This window comes from Fistularia commersonii, chromosome 25, assembly GCF_037954325.1.
Source record: "Fistularia commersonii isolate RoL2024-O1a breed Wild chromosome 25, RoL_Fcom_v1.0, whole genome shotgun sequence".
Lineage (NCBI taxonomy): Eukaryota > Metazoa > Chordata > Actinopteri > Syngnathiformes > Fistulariidae > Fistularia > Fistularia commersonii.
The window spans coordinates 7,849,007-7,872,843 of record NC_141308.1 but is presented as its reverse complement, the minus strand read 5'-3'; the positions used below and the strand labels follow the sequence as shown (position 1 = coordinate 7,872,843).

Genomic DNA, 23,837 nt, shown 5'->3' with positions numbered 1-23,837 from the left:
ACACACTCCCCCCCCCTCCCTGCCCCAAAGAGCTGCACATTTACGACCAGATTCATCACTTATCTCTTCAGCTCTTATCAGGGTTTGTTCTGGGTCCTCTCCTCTTCTTTATCTATGTGTGACCCCCGGGGGCGGGGAGGGGACGGTGTCGAGCCGGCGTGACCCCTCGGGGGGGGGGGGGATAACCTCCGACGCGAATCACGGCCGCGTGGTACAAAGCGCCCAGACAAGGGGGCCCTTTCAGTAAAATGAGCAATGACCACGAATCTGTCACCTTTTCTTTCCGGCACAATACGTGCGCGGCTCCCGGGATCGAAGTCGGGCGGCGAAGACGTGCCCTTTCTCCATTTTTCTGACCGATAAAGTTGCAGAAACAACCGAAAACCGGCACTTTTTGACAAAGACAAAGGGCCGGCTGAAGATCGGCGTGATTTTTTTTTTTTTTTTTTGCAGCACTGCAGGGGTAGCGTGGCAGCAGTGGGACTTACTGCGGGGCCTGAGGGGGTCATGCTCTCAGCGTTTCACAGGAGAGCCTCCACATTCTTCCCCTGTGTGTGTGTGTATGTATGTGTGTGTGGGTGTGTGTGTGTGTTTGCTGCCCCACACAGCCCACTCTCTTTGCTCTTTGACTCCGATTGCCATATAAGGCAGCCAGCACCATGGTAACCACAGGGCTTGAATAGTAGTGTCAAATCCCTGGGAGCACACACACACACACACACACACACACACACACACACACACACACACACACACACAGAGTCTGCCCCCTCCCCCTCTGCACACACTCCCATTCCCTCCCTCTCTCTGGCTCGCTTTGCTTGATCTTCTCTCTCTCCCAACACACACACACACACACACACACACACAAATAGGTTAGAGGAAAACAGACACACAGGAGGAAGGGGGGGCGCAGAGGAAAGAAGCTGAGAAGCCGTGGCCATTTTCATGAATCATAATTCGATTTGTGGACTTTGAAGCCGGAGAAGAAGAGGAAGAGGAAGAAGAGCACCCGTCCTTTCCACCCCCACCTTTTTTTTTTTTTTTTTTTGCCTGAGCCACGGGGAAAGGCTTCACACACACACCCACACACACACACACACATAGGCCGCAAGTCATTAGTTCTTGGTGGGCAAGCATTAACAAAAGGCTGGAAGGAGAAGCCTGCATGGAAGAGCGACCGGGGCGCCGATCGGAGCTCTTCTGATCCGTCGGATAGGAAGCGGCCCGGGAGGAGGGGAGGATATCGTCACGGCCGTGGATTCGTACTTCCTCGTGTTGAGGAACTAAGTGAGCGGAGACGCCGCCGTGGGGTTTCGGGAAAGGGCAGCTCGGGGAAGCGGGGGAGGGGGGGGGGTCGTCTCGGCCAACCGAGCCCGAAAACCCCGGACCGGCGGCGGGGTGGAATATCTCCCGTTTGTGGGTCACGATGACGCCGCGGAGAGGATTACGGCCGAATCGGAGAGCGGCTCTCGGAGAAGACGAGCTGGACGGGAGGGAGATCTAGAAGAAGAGGATTTATTATCCACCCGCGCAAAACCCTCTGGAGGTAAGAACGCAGACTTTTCTAGAATATTATGGTGTTTAAAAGGGGGCTGGTGGGGGGATTAGCTGCGTAGGGTTTCTTTAACGGAGAGCCTCTCCGGGCGTGTTGCTACACCGAGGTCCTCCTTCCTCCCTTCCTCCCTTCCTTCGGCCATTTCTGTCGGAGCCCGGTGTCTGCGACATGTCCGGGTTTCCTCTCCGTGTGTTTGACTCGTTTTCTCCTCCCCCCCCCCCCGTGTTTGAAGGTTTATGCGGCCCTAGCGGTGGATCCGACCCGGCGGCTACAGAAGAACCGGAGGGACCCGGTGGAGGAGGAGGAGGAGGGTGGAGGTGGTGGTGGTGTTAGGGGGGGAAGAGGCGGCGTGCAAAACTAAAAGTTGCCTGGCTGAGACTGTTTCCAGGTCATAGTGGAGTGGGAGGAGACACCACAAGATTCGTTTTTTTTTTTTCCCTTCTTCAGTCAAACACCCCGCTGGACTGTTTGCCCCCCCCTTTCATACACTAAAACCACCATAGTGCACATGTGGCTGCAGGAAATGCACATTCTCTTCTGTTGAGAGGAGGCAGGGAACCCGGATCTGCTCTTTTTTTTTTCTTTCCTTTTTTTTTTTTTTTCCTCCTTCATGTTACCTTGACAGCAACCACATATTTTGGCTGCCTGTCGCATTTTCTTCCTCGTTGGTGCGGTTACCAAGCGATGGCCATGGTGAGTGGGGGCTGGGGAGATCCCAATGGAGGCACCAACGGTCTGGGGGACAAGAGCTACCTGAGGGGGGAGGAGGAGGACGGGTCTCCGCAGGCGGGGGGCAGCGACATGGAGGCCGGGGACGAGGATAAAGCGTGCGTGGTGGACTGCGTGGTGTGCGGGGATAAGTCCAGCGGGAAGCATTACGGCGTGTTCACCTGCGAGGGCTGCAAGAGCTTCTTCAAGAGGAGCGTCCGACGCAACCTCAGCTACACCTGCAGGTGAGGTGAAATCCGCAGCCGTGCACGCCGTCCGGTCGAGGGATCTTTGTTTATTATTATTATTGTTGTTATTATTTTTTTTTTTTCACGGAATTTCGACGGAATCGCGGTGCATCGCGTGGAGGAGGCGCACCGGAACTGGATTGGCGCAAAGTGTTTGTAAACAAAAACCGCGCGGGATTCTCGCGTGTTTTTGTTTTTTTCGAAACGATATTTCTTAGCTTGTTTTATTTTCTTTCTTTCTTTCTTCCTTTTTTTTTTTTTTTTTTCCCCAAATCATCACCAAGATGTTTTCAATCGCCCACTCGCTTAACTGGTCTGACCGGTAGGGGCACACATGTGGCTGCAAATAATATATAAATATTGGATCCTTTGTATTGTATTGATATTATTTATGTTATTACATTCAGCAAAAGATGAGCTGCACAATATCATATTTTAGCCATGGAAGGCAATTATTTCAATTCAAAACATTGGCCTCAGCTGGTGTGTCCATGTTAGGAGACCATCAGGAAATAGTGTGTTCTGACTTGGGGTAAAACTCTTGGCAAGATAAATGTTTTCTGAAAAGCACCATATTGCCATCCTCCCGTGGAGGGTTAGGCCTGATAATGTTAATTGCCATGCGGTTATTTATCATCTAAATAAGATGTCGCGTCTCAGCCAGAAATCCAATATCGGGCATCCATTAGCGGAATAGAAAAGAATATATATTACATACAGACCAGAAAACTGATTTAAGTTAACAATACTGGCTCTGTGCAATTTCAGACGGGGGGGAAACTTTATGTCTGTCTGTTCCTTGACATCAGTCACCCTCGAGTTAAGGGTATAAATGTCACTGGGGATGAAAAACGTCCGAAATGCATTTTTTTTGCTGGTCAGAGGCGACCCTGCAACGGCTACTAGAGCTCACAGGCTAAAAGCTTAGATTTTTTTTTTTTTTTTAAAAAACATCTCAAAGGAAGCACAAACATCCAGTCAGTTATCCAAACAAAAGGGTGATTGATGTTTTTATTGACCAAGTATTTGCTTTACTTTCATTCCAACAGCGTTTTAGTGCCTTCACTATTGTTAATGTGAAGAACTGATAATGATAAATTGTGGTGTGACATCCTGAGCCATTGATTTGAAATATTCCGTTACAGATGGAAATGAAACGCAACATGGCCAATATATACGAATATGAACGGATTAGATCGTTGTTTTTCTTCAGACGGCTCCTCTTTGTAGCCTCGCACTTTTTCAGTCTTAGAATTGCGACTTAATATATGATGCAATAGTAAAGACTGTAAAAGATGTATTTGGAAGAACTGAATAATGCAGCTGTCTGTACATGTTCGATGGGCCAAAGTGTGGAAAAGCCAGTTTCCTGATGCATTATTGATGTTCAAGAGACTGATAAAGGGAGTGTCTGTGTCAGGCTGCAGATATTTCCGTAGCGTCTGAGGCCTTCACATATTGCGATATTCCTCCACAGAAGATGGGGGCGTTTGCGTCTCGGCAAAAAGCACGGCCTTTGTCCCGTTGTGTGCACCCCGATAGCCTGACAGGCAGTTCGAATCAGTCTTTCCGGCCGGGACGTGAAATCGGACGGTCGTCTACTCTGTGCGGGATGATTATTCCCGGGAAGCTGTCTTGATCCGTCCCTCTGTGTTTCAGGTCAAACAGGGAGTGTCAGATAGACCAGCACCACCGGAACCAGTGCCAGTACTGTCGACTCAAGAAGTGTTTCCGCGTGGGCATGCGCAAGGAAGGTATCTGTCAGCCCCGATCCACGCTCGTCTACGTGTTGAATATCCCCGCGGCGCCGCTGAGCCGACGCCTTCGGTCCGTTTGATCGCGGCGAACGGACAAACGCTCTGTTCGCGAAGAAAAGGACGGTTGGGTTTGTTGTATATCTCATTATTTTGCCTCTCGTGCCACGCAAGGCCGCCGAGGTTCCCATCGCGGCTGAGCGAGCCATGCATGTCAGCTCAACGCCATGAAGCTAAGTGGCTTAATCCAGTGGTTGCTTAAGAGTGGCTGAGAAGGATGTCTTGCTAAGACACCTGTGTCCCAGAGCCTTAAGCCCCCCCCACTCTTCCCCCCCGCCTCGGTTGAAGCTGCAGAAACTCTGCCTTGTTTGCTCGATCTGGCAGAATCCAATATGGGATTTCGCTTTAAGTGGCCGGGCAAGGCATCACTCAATGGGGTTTCCGATACACACCCGGAAAGAAATAAACCGAGGCGGAGTAAGCCGTGGCTCAAACCCGCGCGGCGATATTATTCTGACTGGATCGGCTTACGAATCCTTAAGGATGCCCGTCCCCGCTCGCTTCTCTTTATGTCTGTAAGAACACAACAAAGGAAGCTAATGAGACACAATATTGCTCCCCGTAGAGAAATTCCCCATGCTCCGCCGCTTCCTAACGGAGGTCAGAGGTCAGGGTCAACCGCCAAGCAGCATTCCCATGGTTGCCAGGGGCCGTTGCCTTGCACATGGGCACTCGAGCACGGGACGGACGCCCTCGGCGCCATTGCCGTCTTCAATCGTTAACAGTTTTAAGCTGCCTTTTTTTTTTAGTGAGTATGTCTTTTAAAAGACAAAGTATTTTGGAGATCTACTCGATGCGCTCTAATTATGGCTTCCTTCGTCAACGCGATCGAGCCGAAACTGCAGAACGGATATCCGCCGTTTGAAATTCCTCGCTCTCATTGCAGCCCTTGTTAATCCGGCTGAATGGCGCTCTAATCGTTTTTATCCTGTCCCGTCCTCCCCGAAGGAACTCAGTTTTAACTTTTTCCCTTTTGGTTTTTCTCTCCAAATGACCACCTCCACCTCCTCTTGTCCTTCACCGCTTTCCTTTGCTTTTATGTTCTTTTCTGATATCACCCCATCTGTTTTCTATCTGTAAACTCTCCTCTCCTGTCCTCACCCTCCCGCTCCCGTCCTCGCTTTCCCCCTACTCCTCTCCTCCCCCCTTTGTCCCCCAACCAAACTACAGCAGTTCAACGCGGTCGCATCCCACCTCAGCCTAGCCTCAGCCCCTCCATCACATCCATAGGTGGCGCCAGCGGCCTCGGCGTCGGCGAGTTCTACAACAACAACAATGGCGGCAGCGGCGGGGGTCAGCCGGTGTCGGAGCTCATTTCCCAGCTGCTGCGGGCCGAGCCGTACCCCAGCAGTCGCTACGGCCACCATTACAGCCAGCAGGCGGGGCCCGATAACGCCATGGGCATCGACAACATCTGCGAACTGGCCGCCCGCCTCCTCTTCAGCACCGTGGAGTGGGCGAGGAACATCCCCTACTTCCCAGAGCTGCCCGTCTCTGATCAGGTACGAGGACTAAATGTCACGAATGTGCACGGAGGATGGGGAAGATGCGACGAATGGAATAGTAGATCGGGAAATCGTCGATTAAGCGATAAAACGAGAACATTGATGTCGATACAGCAATAATAGTAGACCGGTGATTGTCTCTGACAGAAACAGGAGTACTACTTTCAAACATGATAATAAAGAAGCCAAGAAGTTGCCGCAACACCAGCCATAAAATTATATTGCTTATCGTCTTCTGGAGAAAGTTTTTTTTTTTCATTATTTTTTTCTGTTTTTTTTTTTTTTATTATTTTTTTAGAATTAGCATAAAACAACAAGAAAAGGACGTGCCTGTGCCATCAAATCAGCCAGAAGTTGTTTTTACTCATATAAAACCCAGCAGGCTTACAAAAATAATGAAGACATGACTCAAGAGTTTGCAACTAGTAATTACTTTATTATGATTACAACCATCCTGATATATGGCAGCCCGAAGAAAGTCAGTTTCAGATGTAAAATTATAATCAGCAAAGGGTGTGTGTGAGAAAACGTGCTCCAGATTAACACAAATAAACTCCAACCGCAGGTGGCACTGCTGAGGCTGAGCTGGAGCGAGCTCTTCATCCTGAACGCGGCCCAGTCGGCCCTGCCGCTCCACATGGCGCCGCTCCTGGCCGCCGCCGGCTTCCACTCCTCGCCAATGTCCGCCGAGCGCGTGGTGTCCTTCATGGATCAGGTGAGGGTCTTCCAGGACCAGGTGGACAAGCTGACCAGGCTGCAGGTGGACTCGGCCGAGTACAGCTGCCTCAAGGCCATCGCGCTCTTCTCGCCAGGTTCGTCTTCCCTCGCCGCTCCTCCGCTCCCCGTGCTTTTCTCTCCGTGACTCGAAACTTTCATTCGTAATCTGTGGAATTGTGCACGAGCGCGGTCAAATGTCAACGTTATACTTCTTAAAAATATAGATTATATTGATGGGTTGTTGCTTCATGCTAAAAATTCCAAATCTGGTTGGATATCAGTTGACAGCATATCCTTGATATGAACCTTCCCCTTATGTATATATATATATATATATATATATATATATATAAATACACTGCTCAAAAAAACAAAGGGAACACTCAAAAAACACATCCAAGATCTAAATGAATGAAATATTCTTATGAAATACTTTGGTCTTTACACAGTTGAATGTGCTGACAAGTTCAAGTGTTCCCTTTATTTTTTTGAGCAGTATATATATATATACATATAAGGATATAAAGAGTAATTATTTTATCCTTCCTAATTTATTTCTTTCAATTTCAAGCACCAGATCTGTTTTTTTTTTATTTCCAAACAGAAAAGTACAGAAAATTTCAAACCTATGGCACATTTACTTACTGTGGAACCGCAAGTCCTTTTTATAAGGAGATTTTTGTAGTTTGTACTTAAATATAAAAAAACAGCATAGGATTTTCAAATTTAAAATAGTCAGTATTTATTTGTCATTTTGATTTGCTTAAAAAAAAAAAAAAAAAATTCAGTGCAATGGCTCAGAAAACCGCAGGATATATACACACACACACACCCCATAATTTCATTATTTGAATTTGCCCCGCTAATCTGGACATAAGCCTCCTCTAGCACCATCTCCTGGCATGTTGATGAAAATACAGAGTTGTGCCGTATTTGTGCCGTAACTGGCACGGTCAGTTATCGGTAATCAGCCTGCGTTACATCACGCTACATTTGAATACTTGGAATATTTTCTTCCGCAAACAATCCCTGGATTGCCTTGTTTGACGGCGTGTAAGGTGTATTTAGGGATCCATGGGGTTTTCACGGTTGAAATGCAAAGGCACAATATGGATGCCCCTCTTCCCTTCTCCCTCCCGTCGGGACTCGCTGGTAATATTTGCAGGGATTTCAACCTTCCCCGGCTCGTCACGACTCTTTACGTAACCCTCCCACTCTGCTCACTCCCTCCTCCCCCCTTCCTGCTCAGATGCCTGTGGCCTGACAGACCCGGTCCACGTGGAGTCTCTGCAGGAGAAGGCCCAGGTGGCCCTGACGGAGTACGAGAGGATGCAGTACCCGAGTCAGCCTCAGCGCTTCGGCCGCCTGCTCCTCCGCCTCCCCGCCCTGCGCGCCGTTCCCGCCAGCCTCATCTCCCAGCTCTTTTTCATGCGCCTGGTTGGAAAGACACCCATTGAGACGCTGATCCGCGACATGCAGCTTTCCGGAAGCTCCATCAGCTGGCCGTATGTCCCGGGACAGTAAACCCCCCCCCCCTTCTGCCGGGTGGATGAGGTTTCCGTCCGGGATTAATGACGTCAAGGATCCGCGGGAAACCTCCTGACTCATCACTTTCCATCTGTGTGGTTGTCAAACTTCAGCGCCAGCTGGCCATCACATGTCCTTTACTGTAACTGCTCCGCAACCCCCCCTTCCCCCGCGCCCTCCCCCCCCCCCGACCGTGAAACGGCCTCCCGAGAAGAGACGAGCCGGTGCCGGGCAAGATCTGTCCCGGCGCCAGCCCAGTGGTTTCTGGTGCCAGGGAGAGCGGTTCCTCACGCCGGACTCCGATATGGCCATCGCAGCCGGTCGTGTCGCCGCAGTGACTAAAGACCCCGCAGTTTTTTTGCGTCGGGGGCGGCGGCGGCACCCTGCCACAAGCCCATTTAGAGGACAAAACTGCCTCGCCCGGCGAGAGTCAACCATCCAACTCCCTCCTGCACCGGGCTTGTTTTCCATCCGCGTCGCAGCGAACTTCGTATCCACGTCGTACACTCTCTGTACAGCGTCGGTATTCCTGAACCGTCAAGAGAAACGGAGAGCAGACGGCGACAAACCAAGGAAAAATTCACCAAAGCCAATCCCGTCGTCCATCGGGAGATGATCTGTAAGCGGATGACTTTGCAGGGAAACGGAGAGGACGAGCTACACGGACACGTCAGACGTCAGAACGATGCATTTGAAATCCATTCGTAGGGCTCGCCGCTACCGCAAGGGTTCGAAACAAACACAAAGAAAGCCAGGGTTCCACGAGAGCGGACTAATACCTCACTAGACATCAGAATGCTTTGCTGTAGTCTGATATTTCGTAAACACAAACCTCTGTAAATGTTCTTTACCAGAAACCGCCTTCTTTTTTGACAACTGCCTTGTTATTCAGTATGATATTGGGACATCTGTGAAATATGAAAAGGAAAAAAAAAAAACAGTCTTACCGGCATTGTTTGTCTCGTACATTTTTCCTTTTTTTCAAAAAGTGATCCCCAAAGTCTTTTTTTTTTGTTATTGCTGACAGCAAAGTGGTGGGTGGGCAAGGGTTGTTGTATATTAAACGCAAGATTATTTGGATGGAGATTTTTTTTTTTTTTTGGTTTTCCCTGAAAAGAAAGGCTGCCGTGAAGGTTGAGATCTAGAAAATTGCAAAATCGGTGACCAATGCTTGCGGGAACGCGCCGATCAGTTGTTGTCGGGGTTGAGGATTCCATCGAAAACCTTTAGAAAAGTGTACATACTGAAGCTTACGTTGTGTTTTTGCATGTTCAGATGTTGTTTTGAAACTCCGCTAATTTGTTATTTTTATTCCTTTTACACTATGTAATTATTTTTTAATATTAAAGTATTGGTTTCACTGTTAGCTCCTAAATGTTTTTTTTTTTTTTTTTTTCGTTTTTTTTCTTAATCTGTATTTACATGAAAATACCTCCGTCATCTGTTCAGATGTCAAAAAATAAATCTTCACGCCATTACAGCCGATGTGACACAGATGGAAGAAAGTGATGCTCTCGGTCCCTCGGTGTCCGAGTGAGTTCCTGCTGCTGTGGATGACGTGAGATGAAATTACAATGGGATGATAAAACTGGTGGAAGAAAAAAACAAAACAAAACTGCACTAGGGGAATGTTCAATACCAAATCTTGTGTCATAGTTGAACCCTAAATCACTGGTCCACAAGGATTTACCTCACGCTTGTATTTTGAGACGCGGGTTTACAAAATCACAAAAAAAATCTATAGATATATATGTATATGTACATAAAATAATCCGTTTTAAATACAAAATATGGCCGCGTTCATCAACGGAAAGTCAGACTCTTGATTTGCTGCAGCTCCCCTTGAAAGGTTCCCAAATCTTTTAATCGACTGTCACAATCATGTCATTAAAAAAAAAAAAAGGAAAAAAAGCATAAATATACTATGGATGTTTTCTTATCTTTGTGTTACTGATTTTTACGTTTTTTTAATTTTTCGTGTCTGGCGAGGTTATTAAAAGAATTAAACGATGTGTTCCTTTGTTCGTGTGTCTTCAGTTTTTGTTTCTTTTTTCCCAGACCTCTTGGAAAAAAGTGTTGTAATTACCCCTGTATGAAGAATGCCAAATAAACACTGCAACATGTACCTTCAATGTCTAATTGTATTTGAAGGATCAAACGCAGGGATGACATTTCCATGACATATTAAACAAATGTTTATTTCCAAATATGTTACAGTGATAAAACAGAGTATTCTTATCGCCGCTGCTGTGGTTTTCAGTATTACAGTCACTGATCCCGACTTCCCGCCACAGATCGCTTCTAACAACACGCAAAGTCATAAAAATCAGATTAAAAGGCCAAGAGCCAAACTCCTCCGGAGACGCTAGCAGAGACCTCTGTCGTAGTTTTTCACCAGACGCTTGATATGGAAAAGCTTCTGGCGAAGATCTTTGCTTTCCCTTTTCTTTGCCTGATAGTTTGGTGTCTAAAGGAGGGAAAAGGTTGATAAATTTCAATATCAGGGCTGAGTCTGAATACATTGGACACCTTTTACCTCTTTAAAAAGCAATTATTAAAAATAATCCAAAAAAATAACATCAACTGTGTCTTGTAATAAAGATAAACTAGAATTCTTCTTCTTTTGGCTTTATATAATATATGAAATATATATATTATATAATATATATATATATTATATAATATATATATAATATATAATATAATATATAAAAATATAAAAAAAGATATAAAAATATAATAAAGATAAACTAGAATAAAAATATATATTAACATTGTCTAGATATCAAGTAAAGTGTATTTAGTGTTGGTGGTTTTTAATCATCCTATATCGTCAGCCATAAATGTGTTTTTAAGGGCAACAAAATGACTGGCTATAAATATGTCTATTTGGAATGAAATGTTAACACTTAAACATATTAAATCAGTCCAAGTCAACTTCATATGTGGCTGTTTGTTACATTGTGCAAACTTGATTTTTCATCACATCCTCACTGGGCAGCAAATTTTTATAGGTCAAACGGGAGGATTTTCAACATACCGCTTTTTTAATAACCTTGAAATCTTTTAATCTGGGCTGAAACTCACTTTATGCTTTATCTAATGATGCAGCCGGATCCGTATTTCTGTTATCCAAAGCTCGGCTCCTTCGCTGTAGAGAAGATATTTACTGTGGACTCACTCAAATAACTACAAACTCCCACTCACCCTTTTTAGGTCTTTCAGTCGGTTGTATTCGTCGGCCACACCCTGGAAAAAAGAGAAAGAGTCATTTGGTGCTGATGTTTTTGATGAGATTGCCGAGCTCGCTGTCTGCTCCGTCGTTCTCCACCTGGTATTTGATGGAGTTCTCGTCCAGCGCGTTCAGCTCTCGGTTAAGCTGGTGAATCTGGTCGCTGATGTCGTCCATTTCCTCACACAGACTTTTATAGCGAGCGAGGCTGGAGTCGAAATCTCTCTTGTACTGCTGACGCTGCTGGTCTGAGATGATCTCTGGATATCGCCTGCAGAGGCGAGGAACAAGAACATCGTGTCTTTGAAAAAGAATTTTTGTCGTTTTTAGAAGCATTTAAACACCTGCCTACTTCTGTTTTCCTCCCGCAGTCCAAAAACATGCAGCAGGTTAATTGGAAAAATTGCCCCAAATGAGTGGGTAAGTGAATGGTTGTCTGTTTATATACAGGAGTGTCTCAGAAAATTAGAATATTGTGATAAAGTTCTTTATCTTCTGTAATGCAATTACAAAAACAGAAATTTCATACATTCTGGATTTATAAAAAATCAACTGAAATATTGCAAGCCTTTTATTATTCTAATATTGCTGATTATGGCTTACATCTTAAGAAAACTCCAAAATCCTATCTCAAAATATTAGAATATCGTGACAAAGTAATTTTTGTTTTTTTAATTGCAAATTTTAATTTTAATTCAAATCGTTGTACTTTTTAAGACCATAAAACATTTTATAGCCTTAACTTTGACACTTTATATTTTATTCCTATTTCTTATTCTCCCTCCTTCCTACTATTTTCTATTATTGTTATGTTTTACTTGAAACTCTGGCACAACAATTTCCTTCGGGATAAATAAAGTTATTGTTATTGTTATTCTTATTCTTATTCTTATTCTTATTCTTATTCTTATTCTTATTCTTATTCTTATTCTTATTCTTATTCTTATTCTTATTCTTATTCTTATTATGTGGCCCTGCAATTGTATCTGGCAACCAGTCCAGGGTGTACCCCGCCTCTTGCCGATGACAGCTCGGATAGACTGCGGCATCCCCGCGACCTTGAGTGAAGGATAAGCGACGGACGATGGACGACGGGATAAACCGAAAGGGGTAAGGTCAAGTCCCTTTCCTGTTTGTATCGAAACAACCCAAATCCTCAATATCAGCCTGTCTGATGTGATATTTTTTTCCGATACTCAGCAAACTGGCCCACCTGAAGAGGCGATCTGTGAGCTTCCCATCCAGCTCATTGCCAGTTTCTCCTCCAGTGGTGTAGCCCGTTTCATACTGGGACTCCATCGTGTCCTGAGAAGCAAATCTGGCTTCCCTGCCTTTCGCCCGGTCGGGGTCAGCAGGAGGAGGAGGAGGTTTGTTGAGGCTGTCGGCCTCGTGCGAGGAGCTGCTGGAGTAAACCGTGCCCCGGGTGTTCTGCTCCGCCTCGCAACCCCGGCCGTTGTCGCCCAAGAAGCTATGAAGAAGCAAAATCAAGTTACAAAGTTGTCTCTCAAACTCCACATCGCTCAGACGTTCTCCTTTCGGGGCCCTCGAGGAACGCAGACGAGAGCGTTTTCGTCCTAAAGCTGGACGAAAAGTGTGCTTTCAGGTTGGAACTCTTCTCTGACATCACTGCCGAAGGACAACTGCAATGCTCCCGCCCTCTAAAACAAATTCTAAACAATAAGACAAATGGAAAGTTTGGTATTAAAGTACAGGACAGCTATTGTCCCTTTGTTCACTAATGTCACAAATCCATAGCGATCACCATGAGACCCTTGAGAACGATTTCTTTTTCGCAAGTGTTACAGCATCACGGCCTCAGATTTTCAACATGAAGTTTTGCTTCAGGCATCTTCCCACGGGCCGTGAGAGCAGTCATAAGTCTTCTCGTACAAAAAGAGAATAAATCTCAAAAGTACAGAACTATTACAGTTAAATTTAAAACCTGCTATTTTAGAAATCACTTAAAAAGAACTCCTCCTGAGCAGATGATCATTTCTGATCCTCATCTTCCTCAGTTTAAAGGCTGAATTTGACACGATCGTCTATAAAATACAATATGATCAGAATGACTAGCGCGCTGGTTCGGACTCTTCGGCACCAAACTGAATAGGTTTGGTTCCCCTTTGAAAAAACCTGGCAGTCTTTATTGATAACATATTACAATTCCATTTGGAGATCCCCAAGGTTCTGTTCTAGGCCCTCTTCTGTTCAATATCTAAATGTTTCCAGTGGCCTGGGGCAATAAAACAAACCAGTATAAATATGGGGTCTGAACCAAAAATGAATTCGATTATTACTTTTTTTGGAGGGGCAGGGGGAGTATTGAGAGGAATAAATAATAGTAAAAATGAAATAATGTTTTTACTATGTTTTTGTTTTGATTCTTATTCAAAGTGGAAAAAGTAGAAAGAAGAAGGAGAACTCAGCATGCACAATCACTCGCTTTTATTCTACATTGATGAGCTGCAAACCTGGAGTGGCATGCATACTACAATGTTTTTAAGCTTTGCTAACATTTTTACAAAGCAGGTCAATTTTCTTATCCATATTTCTTATCTTCTTATATCATACACCTGATTTATCTATTCTTAGCTTGTTTTGTATCCTGTCCTCTTAATTATTGGCATACTGTGTATTGGTATTTATTTTTATACCCTTTGAAGCCTAAAAAAATTATAATAAATGTCATGATAGTCATGGGGGATAGCAGGAACAACAGCCATACAAAAATTTATACCCGGAGAAATTGACTTAATGTTACTTATATATTAAGGATATAAAACATATATTCATGTCTAACAACAAATCTGCCTTATTGTTTGCAGGACAATGTTATTTCCCTCCTGATGTCTTGATTGCATTTGAACAGTATCATCGGTAATATATCTATTTATAGACAGAAAACAAATATGTCCGCACTGTGGAGACAACGTTTAAAGTCATTCTTAATGAATTATTTATGGATTTAAATGTTTTATATCATAGGGAACAATGGATGGTGTCTGACTGAGCCAGACAATAGCCTAGAGGCTAATGTACATGTGCAGTCCCTGGGCAGGGAGCGGATTTGAAAAATGTAAATTGTGAAAAACCACAATGCAGGAAGAGACAGGAAGATAATACATGTAACAAGAAATATAAATATATACGGACTATAAATCACACTTGCTTATATCTGCAAAACAATGGCATTGACTTAACTGGTGCAAAGCTGAATACGACAGAAGATAGAAGAAAAGGTGCATTCACATTAAACCAAATATGTGCCTTATCTTTTAAACATAAAACATGTGTATTTCTTTATTATCAGGTCTCACCATCAACTCACCTTTTTCCCTCAGAGTGGATGCTGACGGCGCCGTTGCCATAGAAAACAGCGCCCTCCCCCTTTTGGTCAGACGCTGCTTTTTCTGATATAACAGTTGGTGCCTGCTGGATGCCGCGCACCTCTACAGCATGGCTTTCCTAAGACATTCAAACAACATTGGAGAATCTTATTTATTGTTCCTCTGCGGCACTAATTCAGATCAAAACACGCGACCTGGATCAAAACAATGACATTTGGAATGGAGCCTCCACTGGATTAGCAACAGTTATACGGAAACATGTAATATATGAATATATTCTAGAACAGAGGGAATACAATATCGTGAAATGTCTGTGTGTGTGTGCTCGTAAAACTGTAAAGACCAATCTGAAATTCTTGTTGCGAACTTCAGCTAAGCGCTAAACAACGGCATCATGAATATTCCTTTCACGGAAAACCCCTGGTGCTGCACGTTAATGTCAGAAACAAGGAGAAAACACTTTTAAATATAACATAAGACAAGAAATGCACGGCCACAAATTGTAAAGGGAATGCATTAAGGAAAGAACTCCAAAGAGTCAGACTGAATTATGTCTTCTGTAATCCACCGTCATTCTGTATAATTCATCATTAATGACTTTTAGTTTTTGACCTATATCTGGAGTACAGTGCCGTCACACAGGATGTGGATCTAGTGAGCTGACGCGAGGATCAGGAAAAAGCTGCCAGCGAAATAGATCTCATGAATGCTGAGGAGCGGGATGATCCTCTGTGAAGGGGGAAAAAAAAGTTAAAGAAAACTGCGGGGAATCGGGGCAGATGGCGACAGAAAGATGTGGTGACAACCCAATTCCCGGGGGTTATTATTCTCTGTGCGGCTCGTGTTGGTGACACCGTGTCAAAGTCAGGCTTCGGAGAACTGAGACAATAAACTCCGAGCATCCTGGAGGCTTCTCCTGCCACGGATGCCTGGAAAAGCATTCGTTCTCTTTTTTTTTTTAAATACATAAGTTAGCTTCGTTGTAGGAAATGCAAGGATTATCATAAATTTAAGATTCATATTTACATTTGCTTTTGGCTTCGTGCAATCATCATGGTTTCATCCCTCCATCCTTTAATGTAAATGCAGCTCAACTATGCATTTAGCACAATATAATTCTAATATGTATAGTGTTTCTCTACGCAGCTCACATTTCTATTTTAATTTACATATTTCTTAATTACAATCTATCTACCTATCTATATGGTATGTTCCTTTTTTTTTTTCTATTGTTGCATTGCTGCTGCTACTGTTGCCCTTATAATTTCCAAATTTTGCAGTCAGAAACGTACATTCTATTCTGAATACATATAAAATGTTTAAACTTTTCAGGGTCTTAAAAAAAACAACGGACTGACAGATTGTCTCTGGATGTATCTCGGGAATCTTTTTCTCAGTGATGATTTTTCATTATTTCATTTGGACTTGGATGTACGTTAAAAAAAAAATCACATTTCACGTCGATACTCGATTGTCGCAGCCTGGTTTTGAAACGCGGGGCCGTCGGATGGTTTTGTGAAGACCTCGGATGCTTCTTGCCGTCGTCGCGTAGGCTTCTCGCCGCACGCACGCACGGTGCGTAACCAGGATTAGCCCCCAGCGGTAGCAGCATTTCCAGTGGCAGCTGAGCCGCTCGCTAGTCTGGTCACATCCCAGATCAAGTCAGTGGTCGACAATCTAGGCCAAACTCTGCTCAAATATATATCATGTCTTTAATGCGTAAAATGTTACCGCAATGTTGCAACACTTTTGAAGATTTCCGTCTCTCTCTCTCTCTCTTTCTCCTCTCTCGAAGTCTGGCTAATCAAACCACCTCAGCTCCATCCAACCGCATTCAGCATCCTGCTGGCAATGTTTGCGTTTTCCGTCCCCTCTCTGTGGTAAAAAGGCAGATCGGGGGCGGGTCTTTGCAGTGCCAAAAAATAAATATGTCACAGATTTATCAAAGGGGTCTGAGTCAGAGCTGACTATGCAATGTCTCACCCGCGTCTCACAGCCGGAATTGGAATCGGCCTCAAAGGTGACACTGAAAGACCAGAGGGGGGGGAGGACTGGCGAAAATGTGCGATTCGAGGAGGGGTTGGTAGGCATTCAGTCTCCCACATATTCGCTTTCTTAAATCCGGCCTTTTGGCGACAGGAATGGACACGAAAACCGCCTGCGGAGAGATCACCGACGCTTGTGCAATGCTAGGCTCACACCGAAAGATTTTTAACAATCACAGACGAAAAACTGAAAGGAAATTCTAGGAGATTTACCGGAGTCACGGCGCACGCCGTCATCTCCATCTTTATGTGTAAGGTGGTAATCTGAGCTGTTTCAGTTCTGTCTTTTACTATTACGCTAATACCAAAGGTGTTTGATATTTTTGTAGCAAGTCTTACAGTCTATTTTACGCTATCAACAACAAATAGATGAGCTCTGGCAAAATCCAAAACAGGAAATCTGGACAGACAATCTAGACAGACAATCACGAGAGCGGTATCTGCGGCAGAGATGGTGTGTGTTGGCGGTGCGGATGAACAGGAACGGCGTCCCAGTCAGACCTTCTTTGATTATTCCAAATGGCCGTAGTTAGTAATAGTTGTCATAACCCACCATACAACCTTTGTAGAACACACACACTTTGCTGTCCCCACCCATATAACCAGGGCTGTGCCCACATTCTGCTTCTTGTTTTTTTCCGCACAAACCATTGCATACTGCGCAAGTTTGTACTGAGAACATGGTGGGAAAACATTGCATGATAGGGAAAAAAAGTCAGAAAGAATCAGGTTGGAGTCCTGTATATTGTGACTGTAAGATTCACAGTCTTTGTAAAATCTCAGTCTGAGACTAAAAACTTGTCTTTATATATGAGCAGGTGTGGGATGATAGTTTTCCATGAGTCTTTTCCAAATAATTTCAAAGACTTCTAATGTACAGGTAGCATAAGTAGGTGTGTATCCACAACTCAAATAATCTCAGATATTCGGTTATAGCTATCACTCGATGCCTCCATTTTTTATCCTTCGAGTTCCATGTTAAAACACAAATGGTCAAATACCTTAGTTTTCTGCCAAGTTGATTCAGTGCACATAATTAAAATACTACTCCCATTACTTTGTAGATGTCAGTTGGTCAAAGTGACCGAATGATTTGTACAGCTGTACATCTGCCAAACAATACACTCTATTCTTTCTGCTACTTTAAACTAAACTTTTGTATCAAAGCCTGGAAACTAGTAACCGGGCCGAAGCTCAGAATGAAGTGAGAATTTAAATCTTTTTCATTTAGATGGAATGCATGTACGTTCCTTTGTCAAGCATAAGAAGCGCCCCCTGCTGGCCGTCAGGAAGAATGCAGGAGTGAACCTCTTGTGCGCAATAGCTTCCACGATAAAAGTGGAATTTTTTGGTTCATTTAAAATACAGTTTAAATCTCACTCTAAACTGCTGAAAATTAAAATAGCAATCACGGGGCTCTATTTTCCACACAGAGGCCATTTTTGCATCTCATGAGTGTCAAATGTTTTGTTCATTCGTTAAAGATATGGCAAATATGGAAACATCTCAGCAACCTGAATCAGATCCAGTGCAGACTGAATCATTTACCTTCACCGCTCTCCGCGGGGATCCACGCGGCAACACCGAGGCAACCCCAACCCTTTTTATGCATTATACATCCACCATATATTATACATGGCTCCCTTCTAGGCAAGCTTCTTCCCTGGGATACAAGGGTGGCCCAGAATAGGGCCCGCGTCTCTGTGAGATAATTTGGCGATGCCAGTCGTAATGTAGGCCACGGTTTTGCCGAGTAAACTCACTGAATGTGTTTCTCGCCTTTCAATTACGAGCCACGAAAGATGGGGAAACATGCAAGGCTGACGGCCTCTTTCGGACGGATGGTTGCTAAATAGCACTTGAGGAGTCAGCATGGCAGGATGCAGATGGGGTGGCGCTGATGTTGCAAATAGCCAAGTTTAAGGATGAAATAGTCGTGGATTTCCTTTTTTGATTGTTTTTACAGTTAGATTGGGTGACTTTTTGATTGCTTCTCATTGGCCGGGCACGAACAGCTAAGCTAATAAGGCTTACAGGTAACTGAGCTAAATGGAGTAGGGGACTAGAAGCAGTGGGGGAGGAATTAAACATTTCTAAACAAACGGAATCTTCTGTTAATCCACCTTCAGATAATATCTTTTTTTTATTTTTGCTAAGTCATAGATTGGTGTGATTTTTTTCTTTCCTCCACGAGTAAATCCAAATCCTCCTGACTGTTTTATAAGTCACGAAAAAGCCAAACGGCTTGAGATTTATTCTGTCTACAATATTTTATGGCGATCCATTATATAGTTAATGAGATTTCTCAGTCCATATCAAACCCAGTCGTGACTGATGCAGCGCCGCTGAGTCACGCCTACAAACTTTAACATGAATTGTTTTTGGAAGTTTTCTACAATCACGAATGCTGGATTTAATGAAATTTTTTTCTCATGTTTCTTTGAAGACCGTGAGCAGCAAGAGCTGTGCTCTTAAGTGGCAATGTTCTAAAACAATACTACTTATGTATATATTTATATATAAGAGAAATCATCATTGCTTCTTGATTCAAGATCTTTGATTTATGATCTTTATGGCTCTATGGACCTTGACTTTAAGCAATTTATGGTACATTTCAGCACTTGTAGTCCACAAGTCTTCAAGATTCAGCTAACGGATTTTGGATTGAGTCTTTCCCAGTACCACGAAGGGTTGGTAACAGGAATCCTGTTATTTGTTTAAATGACCAGAAATGTGTATCTTTCAACCACTAGATGACTGTGTCAACCTCCTGATCAGTCCCACGTCACTGGAGAAGCTTCAAAGGTCTCTTGTTCCTTTCGGGGCTGTTCGCCGCTGTTATCACGGGGCCGGTTAATGATCAGTCAGAGTGAAACTCAGGCGTGCCACAGATAAACACCGGCCTCTACAAAAGATCGTAAAACTCTACGTCCATCGCGAGGAGAGCACCTGATCCGGCATTCCGTGCTGGAAGTATGTAAACACGGCAAACCAAGCGGTGATTTCAGTCTGTGGCTTTTGTGACTGAAGAAAGTGAAAATAAACAAACGCTGCTAGGCAACAAATCTTTTCTTTTCTTTAAATATCCTGAGGGAATCTACGATATAAAATGCAGATTCTACTCACCCAGTCTTGGATGTCGGGAGCCTCCGGCTGCTGGACCAGCGGCCTGTCCCAGTAGATGTTGGCTTTGCCGTGGCGCCAAATCTTGCTGCGGGTCTTGTAGGCGTAGAATGCAGACAGGGACAGGACCAGCACCACCATCAGACCCAACACTAGCGCCACGGCCTGGGGAGGGACGGCAAATTAAATATTAATCTTAATTCTTAAAATAATTTTTTTGTAACAATTACAGCAATTGTTGAGTATTTATAATTTCATTTTAAATGTTCAAATGCATTAGAAACATTTAAAAAAATAAATGATGAATGATGAAAATTTAAGTTAAATCACTTTTTAAAAAAATGATATAATGCCCAATTTTTTTTTTAATTAATAGAAGATTAAGAAGGCGTGCAGATTTCTGTCAATAGTCCAGCAACCATTTGTTTAACCTCCTCGGGGTCCATGTAGCAGTAGTGGTGGAGATACTGGTTGTACATGAGAGAACCGCCGGGGAACCCGGCCCCGACGCTGCCGCTGATGCTTGGGGTGCCCTGGATGTTCTGGCACATCATCAGCATGGGGTTGTACAGCATGCTCTGCGAGCTCTGAGACGTCGGGTTCACCCCGATCACGAAGATGATATCGATGATTCCCTGAAATTTTGAATAAATTCAGGCTCAACCACACTAAGGTGTACGATAGTTTATGTTACATAGAGAAACACACACGAAACGAAGCTACATTGATATCTTCTCCTTTTCTGTTTACACAACACACCGACTCGGTTAATTTAACCCTCTTATTATGTTAAGGGTCAATTTGACCCATTTCACCCATTGACCCAATGGGTCAAATTGACCCTTAACATAATATGAGGGTTAGGATAACACAATGATTTGATCCAAAACAGCGCGAATGAATGCTGTTGGATTTTTTTTTTCCCAAATCTTGCGGAACACTTTACCTCCAGGACACTGGGTTTCCACAGCTTACAAATTGTGGGACCTGAAAAGGACCACATTTCCCTTGAAAATGTAGTCCTGGAGTAACAGTTCAGAAACTACTTTCTTTTAATCTGCTGCAAGCTGATTTTCACAGGGACTGGACTCGGCAGACTATCGTGCAACGGGGCTCTCAGATGCATTTGGAGCAACTCCTGCTCTCCAAATCTGGAGGTGAATTACCCAGATGTCTGTGGAAGACTCACCTGAAGGACAGCTAGGATGATATCACAGATGAACACGGTGAGATAGAATCTACATCCCCTCATGGCCTGCGAGCGGGAGAAACTCCCCACCAGGAAGCCCAACGAAACCAGGAAGTTGATTGCCGCCATGGATATCATTGCCGCCTTGGCGGACTGAGGCGTCATGTAGGAGGTGCCGTATCCGTAGCTGCCTCCATAGTATCCTGACCCCGTCCCTGCGACCGCACTCCCTGTGGCCCCGACGCCATAGCCCCCGTACCCGAATCCGTTCATGTCCCACACCAGGGTCGACGCCACACAGGCAAAGATGAGGAAAGTCATGAGCACTGTGGCTCCCTGGAAGGTTTTTACAAATCCAGGGGGAGAGAACCAGCGGTAGAAGTATTGAGGCTTCCCCTGCCTGTAGTAGGAGTCAGGAGGGGGCTGGCTGGCGTAGGGAGCGTATTGGCTCTGGGGGGAATAGATGCTTCTCGGGGGACGGTAGCTGTGTGCAGAGGTACTGTAGGGTGGGCTGTACACGGGGGGTCTGTCGTAGTGCCGAGAGTCATACATGGTTTACATCAACTTGCGGCGAGTTTACCTGGAGGAAAAAAACAAGGGAGGGATGAAGTGAGCGTGCAGTAGCCTAGTCGTTACTCCCACAGCATGTATTAAATAGGATTTCAGTGTTTTCATAGCTGCTGAGGGTGGTGGGTGGTGATTCCTGGATGATTGGATTGCCCCTTTTGGAGAAAAAAAAAGGCAGCAGAAAACGTCTGCGTTGTCAGTTCTCTCAGCGCTTTTTCATTTGCTAAATGTTTCAGGGAAGCATCTGACTCGCACAGCTAAGGACCGTCACTCACGTCCCCGCAGCCCTGAACCCTAACTCCGGTATCACCGACCCGTTCTTCATCACTCCGGTGGAACTCGACCCGACTGGCTTGAATAATTCAGAGAGTCACGGGGTAAGAGGGGCAGCCATGTGTGGTGTTTACTGCAGGGGGAAGCTGTGCTGTGGCTCTGTTACCTGTGCACCTGCTGAGTACCAGCCCACTGGGGGGACAGGGAGCTTAGAAATAAGCCCAGATCTGTTTGTTTGGTGCCATTTAGTGAATTCTGGACATTTTGGCTGCAGGGATTCAGTCATTTTTGAAGCAAACAAATAAAGGAACAACTTCCCTGACAAACCAGCAGTGGATTGGCATTTTTGTACGGCAATTCATTTCAATAAAACGCAAATTAAAGAATTCCGAACATGACGACGTTGCGTCTAAAAGAACTGATTTGCTTATATGCGACACAAGTAGCACAAATCTTCCAATAAGCCTTGCTTTCCAAGCGGACTTCAGAGAAAAACAGGGCAAAGGACTAAGATAATTTGCATTTTTAAAACGTTAATAAATGCAAACCTCATCAAGCTGATGGCTTTTGGAAAGGATGTGTGTGCGATCGCTGCCCTCAGATTTTTTATGCAAAAAATACTTCTGACCGCATGGCCTATTCACCCTTAAACATGACATCATCTTTCAAAATGACCGATGCGTCAGAAGAGCAGTTGTGAGTCACTGATCTGGTGAATGATGATGTTTGGGTATGCTAACACATTCCATAGGTTACCATTCAATGTGATAAGTGAATTATAGTAGTGGTGGTTGTGGTGAGGTCTGGAGCTCTGTGATAAATAGAGTAACAATAGAGTGGTTTCTCCTCACACAGGTGAATTTTCCACTCAGTTGCTGTGACATATTGACTGTATGACACAGCGTTAAAAAATAACACTCAAGTAACTTCAATGTTAAGTTAAGAAATAAAATAAACTCTCAAAATTGACAGAAATGTTTATTTCCAGAATTACTGGTAATCCACGATAATCCAAACTTTCAGGACCAAACTTTCACTCTGAACAGATACGTTATTGATCTAGTTACCAACGATATTACTGATATGAGAAGCTTCTAAACAGTTTTTCAAGTTATTTTTTTAAACTCCTGAAATAAAGCGAGATATTTCTGTGTCGTCATAGAGCAAAAAAAAAATACAAAAATTGTTTAAATAAATTTAAATTCCCCGCAAAATAATCGCCTTTTAAACATTGGGTGTGACGTCATCGTAGATTTCAGTTTCCCAAAGCCATTAAGTAATGAATAACTTTAGAAGTAAAACTTTGTAATCGTATCAACGGGCCTGTTACGTCCACGTTTATCTGCAATAACAGTTTGAAGAATTCTAATAATTCGCTTGCAAACAAGAATACGTAGAATGTTACGCACCCAGATACTAAAAAAAGGGCTCTTCTTCCTCCTGAGTGGGTCGTGAAGAAACTCCTTCTTCACATCCTGCTTCAAAAACCTCCCTGCCTTCGACTGGAGCCCGACAGCCCCCAAAAAACACGCGAATAAAACCCCCTCTGAGCTCCGTGGGGACCCCGCCGTGGACGCTTCGAGTCTCAGACAGGCAGACAGACAGACAGGAAGACATTGACACCCTCTCCCACGGTGTCTGCTGCGTCCGTCCCACGCAGCTTTTTATTGTGCGTGGGAATTTTCAGAATAGACAGAAGACGGAGATTAATAAATTAATATGCGAATGATTTCATTTAAGAATTAAAGAAAGATTTAACAACAACTAGTTCAATTTCTACCACCACTACTGCTACTTATGATATAATATTGTTATACAAAATGTTAATGTTGTTGTGAATGATTTAATTTGACACCACAGGAGTAATAACTTCACCATTAGTAATTGATATAAACAGAATACTACTAATAAGAATAAGAACAACTATATTTATCCGACGAAAATTGTTGAGCTACATGTACAATATTTTTTCATACTCTTGTGC

The 23,837-nt window shown here is 44.1% G+C and overlaps 2 protein-coding genes across 5 annotated transcripts; one reads left to right on the top strand and one right to left on the bottom strand.

The window, feature by feature from the left end:
* The first annotated feature begins 854 nt into the window (after positions 1 to 854).
* Positions 855 to 10,202, top strand: nr2f6a (nuclear receptor subfamily 2, group F, member 6a). 2 transcript variants are annotated; one of them, XM_086172786.1, is made up of 6 exons: positions 855 to 1,549; positions 1,791 to 2,511; positions 4,174 to 4,268; positions 5,502 to 5,830; positions 6,399 to 6,645; positions 7,800 to 10,202. In XM_086172786.1, the coding sequence occupies exons 2-6, from the start codon at positions 2,243 to 2,245 to the stop codon at positions 8,072 to 8,074; spliced, it is 1,215 nt and encodes a 404-aa protein (XP_086028912.1). In that variant the 5' UTR covers positions 855 to 1,549; positions 1,791 to 2,242; the 3' UTR covers positions 8,075 to 10,202. The 2 variants fall into 2 exon arrangements, with proteins under 2 accessions (XP_086028912.1, XP_086028911.1); XM_086172785.1 differs by having other exon boundaries at positions 5,499 to 5,830.
* Positions 10,203 to 10,248: 46 nt separating this feature from the next.
* Positions 10,249 to 23,508, bottom strand: LOC147219066 (occludin-like). Of its 3 annotated transcripts, XM_086172784.1 has the most exons (10): positions 23,263 to 23,469; positions 21,014 to 21,593; positions 20,244 to 20,459; positions 19,828 to 19,989; positions 14,638 to 14,774; positions 12,523 to 12,777; positions 11,409 to 11,580; positions 11,285 to 11,326; positions 11,165 to 11,228; positions 10,428 to 10,544 (listed from the first exon to the last, which is right to left on the bottom strand). In XM_086172784.1, the coding sequence occupies exons 2-9, from the start codon at positions 21,563 to 21,565 to the stop codon at positions 11,166 to 11,168; spliced, it is 1,599 nt and encodes a 532-aa protein (XP_086028910.1). In that variant the 5' UTR covers positions 21,566 to 21,593; positions 23,263 to 23,469; the 3' UTR covers positions 10,428 to 10,544; position 11,165. The 3 variants fall into 3 exon arrangements, with proteins under 3 accessions (XP_086028909.1, XP_086028908.1, XP_086028910.1); XM_086172783.1 differs by lacking the exon at positions 11,165 to 11,228 and having other exon boundaries at positions 10,249 to 10,544; positions 20,256 to 20,459; positions 23,263 to 23,508; XM_086172782.1 differs by lacking the exon at positions 11,165 to 11,228 and having other exon boundaries at positions 10,249 to 10,544.
* Between the last annotated feature and the right edge of the window lie 329 nt (positions 23,509 to 23,837).

What these genes read in the sequence shown, in the direction of transcription:
- nr2f6a (XM_086172785.1), top strand. Translation starts at nt 2,243, where the DNA reads ATGGCCATGGTGAGTGGGGGCTGGGGAGATCCCAATGGAGGCACCAAC. An exon ending in AACCTCAGCTACACCTGCAG is followed by an intron (nt 2,512 to 4,173) that starts GTGAGGTGAAAT and finishes TCTGTGTTTCAG; the next exon opens with GTCAAACAGGGAGTGTCAGA. An exon ending in CATCGCGCTCTTCTCGCCAG is followed by an intron (nt 6,646 to 7,799) that starts GTTCGTCTTCCC and finishes CTTCCTGCTCAG; the next exon opens with ATGCCTGTGGCCTGACAGAC.
- LOC147219066 (XM_086172782.1), bottom strand. Translation starts at nt 21,565, where the DNA reads ATGTATGACTCTCGGCACTACGACAGACCCCCCGTGTACAGCCCACCC. An exon ending in CCGAGGAGGTTAAACAAATG is followed by an intron (nt 19,990 to 20,243) that starts GTTGCTGGACTA and finishes GTCCCTCCCCAG; the next exon opens with GCCGTGGCGCTAGTGTTGGG. An exon ending in ATCCACTCTGAGGGAAAAAG is followed by an intron (nt 12,778 to 14,637) that starts GTGAGTTGATGG and finishes GCTTCTTCATAG; the next exon opens with CTTCTTGGGCGACAACGGCC.